The 8,224-nt window shown below is 41.3% G+C and overlaps 1 protein-coding gene across 1 annotated transcript; it reads left to right on the plus strand.

Moving 5' to 3' along the window:
• Positions 1–1,876: 1,876 nt before the first annotated feature.
• Positions 1,877–8,197, plus strand: prpf3 (PRP3 pre-mRNA processing factor 3 homolog (yeast)). The gene is made up of 17 exons (XM_040165151.2): positions 1,877–2,036; positions 2,644–2,797; positions 3,291–3,421; positions 3,710–3,877; positions 3,987–4,073; positions 4,174–4,433; positions 4,549–4,667; positions 4,775–4,962; positions 5,056–5,222; positions 5,333–5,415; positions 6,116–6,259; positions 6,337–6,436; positions 6,558–6,671; positions 6,785–6,903; positions 7,394–7,471; positions 7,557–7,612; positions 7,704–8,197. The coding sequence occupies exons 2-17, from the start codon at positions 2,653–2,655 to the stop codon at positions 7,851–7,853; spliced, it is 2,109 nt and encodes a 702-aa protein (XP_040021085.1). The 5' UTR covers positions 1,877–2,036; positions 2,644–2,652; the 3' UTR covers positions 7,854–8,197.
• Positions 8,198–8,224: the final 27 nt, after the last annotated feature.

Consider the following 8,224-nt stretch of genomic DNA (forward strand, 5'->3'; position numbering starts at 1 on the left):
AAATGTGACCGTGTGTGTTGTTTACTGGCTCGCTAATGTGTGGGTTACAAACATTGCTCACATGGAAATGTTTAAGCAGGTTGCTTTAGCAAAATTAACTGAAACTTTGCATAACGTTTAAAGCACTTATTCAGCAAAAAGTTGTGATTGACGCGATGGTTGTTTTTATCTGATTTCATCTACCAATACATTTCTTGACTAAGTTTTGAGTTCCCAGAGCAGATGGTGGCGTCTTAAAATGTCTTTCCCAAGATGTTCAGTCGACACTCACAGAAGACAAATAGACACAGTACATATTCCCATTTGCAAAGTTGGAAGGATTTCTTTATATTCATGCAGGTGCGCACGTAAACACAAAAGTAAGCAGTGACTAAGTGGATGAGGCAGGGAAGGTACTTTTTGGGGGATGTCTCCTCCCTCCGATCAGCGGATGACGGGGTGGATGATGAGCGTGAGGCAGTTCTGAGGGATAAACTGAATGTAGCGATAACAAATGGCTCACCCCTTGATGACTGCGGAAAGAACATGTTTGGCAAACTGTCATATGCTGTGTACCTATTCAGTTCACCCATGACGGACACACACACGCAGACACACACACCACTAGTGGCTGTAAGCAGACGTGGATTGTTGCAGAGGGAGCGGTGGGTCGGCAGACTGAGCCTCGGGGCTCTCGACTGCATTCACGCTCACACGACTGCACTCAGTTGACCCACTTAATGCAAAGAATTAGGGGGCGGGTCTGCAGAGGAAGGAAACCGAGATCACGTGATAATGCCTGTTTAAGGGGAGGGTATTTATGACTAGTATGTGGTTAGTTAGGAAGCTTGCCAATGTTTCACTAGACTGGGTAGTGATTAAAGGAGGTTATCACCAAGGTTGGACTTTTGCCATGTTATCAAGTTTTGAGACAGAACCTTTGGGCGGGCAGTAGGAAATGTAAAGCAATTTAACCCATTTTGCGGTCAGTTGGATTCAGTTTGTCGGTTCATTTTCTGATCCATACCCAATTTAATGCATTTAATTCTGCTTTGTGAGAGGGCCCAAACATCTTCTATTTGCGGTGACAACTTTTACAGAAGAGACATGATATTTAGAGATCATCGACAATTAGAAAAAATAATAGTGAGGGTACATTGGGTACGTTGAAGTAATATGACGCTTTAAAGCCTGATGTGGCACAATGTTGCTTCAGACAAACTACAATATTTCACCAAGAAATGTTTACTCTAATTCCACCTGAATAGTAAATAACATAATATTATTGTTATAGAAATATATACATACATATACATATGAATATATACATTTAAACTTTAACTAAGTCCACTTAGTTTTTAAAGGCTGTTGTGTTTTATCTGAGGGTTTTAAAAAATAGCCTAAAAATTTCGCTATTGACCTTGAACCGTGTGTATAACAATTGTACAGTAATGCTGCAGTTATCGTCGGCAGTGGTTGAAACTTACAAAGAAGCCAAAGATGTAGAGACTAAATACAATTTGTATGGTGATTATACTCTTGAGTGGTTATTATTATTTTATTATTATTGTTATTATAATATCTACTATACTTCAACTTATATAATAGATGAATATGGTTAGGGTACAAGTTAGGCAACTTGATTAAAGTAATGTTTTGTGTCTCTGCTTTGTTTTTTTGGAGAACATTTAAAACGGTTTTACCCAATGCTGTCATAATAAACCAACAACCCTGTTTAACATCCTATTTTATAGGCGTTTTCCGTTTTCTCCTGTAAACCTCACCCTTTCTCACAATTTCCTAAAGAAAGTGTTGCCATCACCACGGAGGACACGCGGGACATGTCCCCTCGTGTGCAGCTAGGTGGAAACCACGAGCATTTGACCGATACGACTGCGCGGTAAAAACGGCCACGAAGAAGAAGCATTTCCTCTTCCGGGTCCTGGACCACAAACGTCGTGTAAACGGCGCGTCTAAACAGAAAGTTTTACAGAACACTGAGAACGTTGGAGTGTTTTACGAGTTTTGAACAGTTTTTTTCATTCGATTTATCACACGTAAGTCTACTAGCGGATTACAGCATAGTTGAAAGATTTGTAAATTAATCTTGGGTGGCATTTGCTGATGTTGTTAGCTCATAGGCAGCAGCGTGCTAACGTTAGCCAGGGAGTTTTGGCGGATATAACGTGAATTGATTTGTTTTACTTGTGTTTTGCTCCTAGTTCGCTCATTTGTAGAGCGAGCCTAACTTTGTTGTCATCTACTGACAAGCAACAGCTACTTTTGTGCTGGTGGAAATGGGATTGTTTTTGAGTAGTTGGACGTGTGTCTATGTGACGCTGTGTATGTGAGGTCATGAGTCAGTCCGTGCTCATGTTATGGAACAATATGATCAAATCAAATATCTTTAGAGCTTCAAATACTTCGGTATTATATGCAACTTTAGGGCCATCGCTGTGCTGAAAGAGCATTTCGCTTAATTTGGTGCTTTGGTTTTTGAATGAAAGCGGTGACTTGACTTTGTATTGTGCTTCACATAACTATGTATTCTAAATGGTTTTGTTAATTTAAATTAGTGTGACGTATCTGTCCCAAAGAGACACTAATGATCTGGTTCTTCAACCTAACGTTATCTAAAGAATTACTTTTTTTGATGTTCTGCAGGACTGAAAGATGTCTCTTCCTAAGCGGGAGGTGGAGGAGATGAGGCCATGGGTGGAGCGGACTGTGAAGAAGGTCCTGGGTTTCTCAGAGCCCACAGTGGTTACTGCTGCTCTGCACTGTGTTGGAAAAGGACTGGACAAAAGGAAGACCGCAGGTAACTACTGATCATTTGAGGCTGTATTTTAGCCAGTTGTGCAAATATTTTCGAGATCCATTTACGACAAAATGTGTTACTGTATACCACTTAGGATAAGTAAATATCCTCACCATTGTTTGTTTAATCTGTACGGTGCAACTACGGTTAGACAGAATAAAACCATGATCATTCACTTAACTGGATATTTGATCTTCAGAAGGCTGCCCAAACTATCAGCGTTTGGAATGATTGTCATGCTGCAGAATCACAGCAGAGTTGAGTCGGTGTCCTTTCAAGTGATGAAAAAATCATTATAAACTGACACTAATGTGCCATATAATCTTCACTGGGATTAAAACTGTCAAGAGCCAATGAAAATTCATCATTAATGTCCTGATTTTAGCACTGCGACGATGATTGGCTGTGGTGTTCTGCACATCCTCCTGGACTCGGCTTTTGCGTGGAAAGTGATGGATCTGTGCTAATTGTTTATCACTCATTTCCACTTCAGACCAGCTTCGTCCCTTCCTCGACGACTCTGCTGGAAGTTTTGTGGAGTGTCTCTTCGAAGCTTTGGAGGAAAGCCGCAGTTCACGTGGCAACAAAGGAGCAGGAGAAAAGCATCGCAAGAGAGACCTCAAGGTAAGCAGACGGACACAAACTTCAAGCCAACTCTGTATATTCACTAAAAAAAGCTATTGATTGTTTTGGTATCTTAAATAATAATCACATTAACTAATCTCTGACCACATTCACAAGCAGTATCCTGAAACTGTGGGATTGAGGGAATCAGACATTGCCTGTATACATGCTCAGCGGGATTACTTAAGATTTTGACAACATCAGTATTTCATATTCGGTAATATATAAACACACATGTTTGGCTTAAGTACGACGCATGACATTGGTGTTTTGGCTGTTTGTTCTCAGGACGTATTTGGTGATGAGACTGAAATTGGTGTAGTGCGAGAAGCTCCAGAGGTCGGAGAAGTAACGGCACCAAAGAGGAAACGAGTCCCTCGCTTCCAGGAGGTGGAGGAGCCCGAGGCCGTACCTGCACCTCCACCAGAGATTCCTGCTATGCTTACCAAAATGCAGGTATGAGATCATTTGGTCTGTTAATATTGTAAATATATATGTATAATATATATATATATATATATTCCTTTTTATGATGTGTTAACTAACCCTTTCTTTGTATTATTAGATCAAACAAATGATGGAAGCAGCCACAAAACAGATCGAAGAGAGGAAGAAACAACTGAGCTTTCCCTCCTCCGTCAATGCTGCACAAGTAACAACATTGTTGCTGCTTGTTATTTTAGTACCAATAGCATTGATTCAGAATAACGTCAAATAATTTCTCTAACGTTTGCCCTCTTCCAACACCACAGCCACAGATGGATACTCCTCCAGTTTCTCGGCTTCTTGGCCAATCCGTTGCTGCGGCTGGAGGTGGGTCGTCTATTCCCCCGTCACAGGCTGCCAGCTTCATGAATGATGCTATCGAGAAGGCTCGCAAGGCTGCAGAGCTACAGGCTCGAATCCAGTCCCAGTTGGCCATGAAACCTGGAATCCTCGGAGCCCTGGGGAACACTGGGCCCCACAACCTAGTGGCACTAGCAAATCTACACGCTATGGGAATTGCCCCACCGTGAGTAATAAGAGTAGTAAGGATTTTAAAACCAGAAAAGAAAAACGTCAGAAGGGATTTTTCTTGTTGATGTGTCCGCAAATAGAATGCTTTATCTGTGTGTGGCATCTTATAGGAAAGTTGAAATCAAGGAGGTGAACAAGCCAACCCCTCTTATTCTGGATGACTTGGGAAGAACTGTGGATGCTAGTGGCAAAGAGGTTGAACTCACACACCGCATGCCGACACTGAAAGGTATGTGTTCAGGGGTCTATTACCTGTATACACACACACTCAATCCTTTTTTCTTTTCTTTTTTTAAACCTTGGTTTTTCTCCATTAATTCCCCTCCATTTGTGTAGCTAACATTCGAGCGGTAAAGAGGGAGCAGTTCCGTCAGCAGCTGAAGGAGAAGCCCGGGGAGGACTTGGAGTCCACTTCTTACTTTGACCAACGTGTGTCCATCACACCGGCACAGCGCCTTCGCAGGGGATTCAAATTCCATGATCAGGGGCGCTTTGAGAAGATTGCTCAGAGAATTAGAACAAAGGTTGGATTCAGATCCTAAACTTCTGCAAGTCAACAGTTCTGAATAAAATAACATGACAACTCACACGCTAACATTGATCTTTACCACAATCAGGCTCAGTTGGAACGGTTACAGAATGAGATTGCCCAGGCAGCAAAGAAGACAGGAATCCAGGCATCCACCAAGCTGGCTCTGATTGCCCCGAGGAAAGAGATGGGAGACGGCGAGGTGCCCAACATTGAGTGGTGGGACTCCTACATCCTGCCTTACAACATAGACCTGTAAGAATGTACAGAAACTCATTTGAACTGCCATGGTAGAGCTGCATAATGGAATCTATGCACTAAACGCACTGTAGTTAACTGGTATACTTTTCCCCAATCTAATGAAGATCACCCGACACAACCTTTGAAGAGTTGGAGCTTTTTGGTGTGACCAATCTGGTTGAACATCCCGCCCAAATCAGCCCTCCAGGTAAGTTTGTAAGCTAAAACATCTTCACACTGCTGACGGTATTTTTGTTTGAAAGGGGAACATTTCTGTCCCGTAAAGATCTTAATCCAGTAGAAGTGAACTCTCTGAGAGATACCAATTGGCATTGAAATGAAAGTAAACCCGGTGAGTTAATGAATTAAATCAAGCCAAACTAGATGAAGAATACAAAAATAGATAATTTATCATTGATATTTATGCGTCCAATTTTATTGCACAACAGACAAATCTACTATATAGGTACACAATGATTTTTACTGTTAAAGAAAAACTTTAAACTAACCAACCGTGAACCAAATTGCATTTATAGGTTGTTCCATTTCACTGGTGAATGTGTGCGGTTATTGCATTACATTACATGTCATTTAGCTGACGCTTTTATCCAAAGCGGTTATAAATGATCATAAGTCATAATGATTTTTGTCACTGAAGCCAGCACCCCAGGACTTACAGGGGCACTCTGGACGAAAAATGTGATTATTTTTCATTCATGCATTACTTTTAAAACAATGTTTTGATGTTACATATTTCATTTCTGTTTGTCCTGTATGTGCAAGCTCTAAAAGTTGAAAGCAATTCTACATATTTATTGTGCCTACCATCCTGACATACTGTCTTAATTGTAATTATTTCAATGCATTAATTCGCTTACAATTTGTCAAAATAAAAAAAATGTCCTCAGTTGACACAGATAAGCCGGTAACGCTCGGCGTTTACCTGACAAAGAAAGAACAGAAGAAACTAAGAAGACAGACACGTAGGGAAGGACAAAAAGAAGTTCAAGAGAAGGTTCGTCTGGGACTGATGCCTCCACCAGAACCCAAAGGTACCCACGCGCACACTAATTTATCAATTCATTAATAAAGATCGCACGTATAACTGATTTTTGCTTTAATTTTTCAGTGCGCATCTCTAACCTGATGAGAGTGCTGGGGACGGAGGCTGTCCAGGACCCTACAAAGGTGGAGGCCCACGTCAGGGCGCAGATGGCCAAGAGACAGAAGTTCGTAACGCAGTTTGCAGACACACCGCTTGCACTCGCCGCATTTTGAAAAATTCCAATAACTTTGTATGACAATTCAGCATTTTTTAATGTCTTGTCCTAATTGTGTTCCCCTCTGCAGGGCTCATGAGGAGGCCAATGCAGCCCGCAAGCTCACATCAGAGCAACGTAAAGAGAAGAAGGTCAAGAGGCTAAAAGAAGACCTCAGTGATGGAGTTCACATTGCAGTGTACAGGTGGGTTCTTTATAGCAAGAGGACACATACTGTGGTTTAAATATACAGTGCAGTGTGTGTCACTTGCAACGTATAAGTGTGTCTAATGCAAGCACCTTACCTTCCCTGTGCAGGATACGTAACTTGCATAATCCCGCTAAGAAGTTTAAAGTGGAGGCCAATGCCAACCAGCTGTACCTGACAGGCACAGTAGTTCTGCACAGAGACGTCAACCTTGTTGTGGTGGAGGGAGGTAAGCGATAACACGGAAAAGTACACCATCAAACCTGTTGGGATTTTCAATAAAACTGTAAATGCTGATGAGGGGGGGAATGTTTGGTGCCATAATTTCTGATTCAAGGAATATTCTGTTCAAATATAGTAGGCATTATCTTTTTTCCAAACTTCATACAATACAAGCTTGTATCTATTTTCTACTACTGACAACACCATAAAGTGTGGTGTTCATTTCATTTTGTTTGCATGGTCCTTCACCCTTTTAAGTGTGGATTGTAAATGTTACTTGTATCCTATCACCTTTTTATTTCACCTATCATACATACATATTTTATTTATTATTTCTGGTCATGATCAAAAACAAATCATAGCTGTACTAAATTTGAGGTGTAATGTTTATTTCAAGTGGCTGACAGTTTGCAAGGTTTCTCTGTTGGCCTATGACCGATGAAAGCCGTTAGATAATCTAAGTCATGCTTAAAATCTAAATTTTTCCCTCTTTTCAGGTCCCAAATCCCAGAAAAAGTTCAAGAAGCTGATGTTGCATAGAATAAAATGGGAGGAACACAACAGTAAAAGAGATGGTAAGAGCGGCTTACCTTTTGCATCTTAGGCGTGTCGTACCTTTTGTGCTGATTTCAGGGAACTAAATTCTTAATTCTCAATTAGATCCAGACGCGGACGATGATACAAAGAGGAACAACAAGTGCTGGTTAATTTGGAACGTGAGTGTGATATATATAATTAGAAATAATTTAGTATGGTTTTGTTTGTGTGCTCATCATCGAAGTCTAACGTTTCCTCTTTCTTCTGCAGGGCACAGCTAAAGAGCGTAACTTTGGGGAGATGAAGTTCAAGCAGTGCCCAACGGAGAACATGGCCAGAGAACACTTCAAGAAACACGGCACAGAACACTACTGGGATCTAGCTCTCAGCAAGAGTGTGCTGGACCACCCAGATGACTGAAACCCTGATTAACTGCCTCTCCTGGAAGACCCGCTGCTGACTGGCCACCGTTAACTGAGGACAGACAGACATAACCAAGAGAGTCTAACATAGAAAAGGAGGAACAATAAACCTGTGTGGATGCTTTTGCATGAATGAATTTGTGTGTGTGTGTGTGTGGGCGCGTGTACCTCTGCATCAGTGTTTCCATCATTTTGTCCGCAGGCTATTCTGTCACAGTACAAAGTGACCGATTGCACTGCCATGTACATCACTTACCTAAAGTGATCTCACATGTATGTTGACAATAAACCATGTTTTGAGTTAAGCAGTAAATAAACAAACGCCCTGTTGGTGAGTGACCATATGTTTAGTGTAAACCTGAAAGGATT

This window comes from Gasterosteus aculeatus, chromosome 20 (genome assembly GCF_964276395.1).
Source record: "Gasterosteus aculeatus chromosome 20, fGasAcu3.hap1.1, whole genome shotgun sequence".
Taxonomy (NCBI): Eukaryota; Metazoa; Chordata; class Actinopteri; order Perciformes; family Gasterosteidae; genus Gasterosteus; species Gasterosteus aculeatus.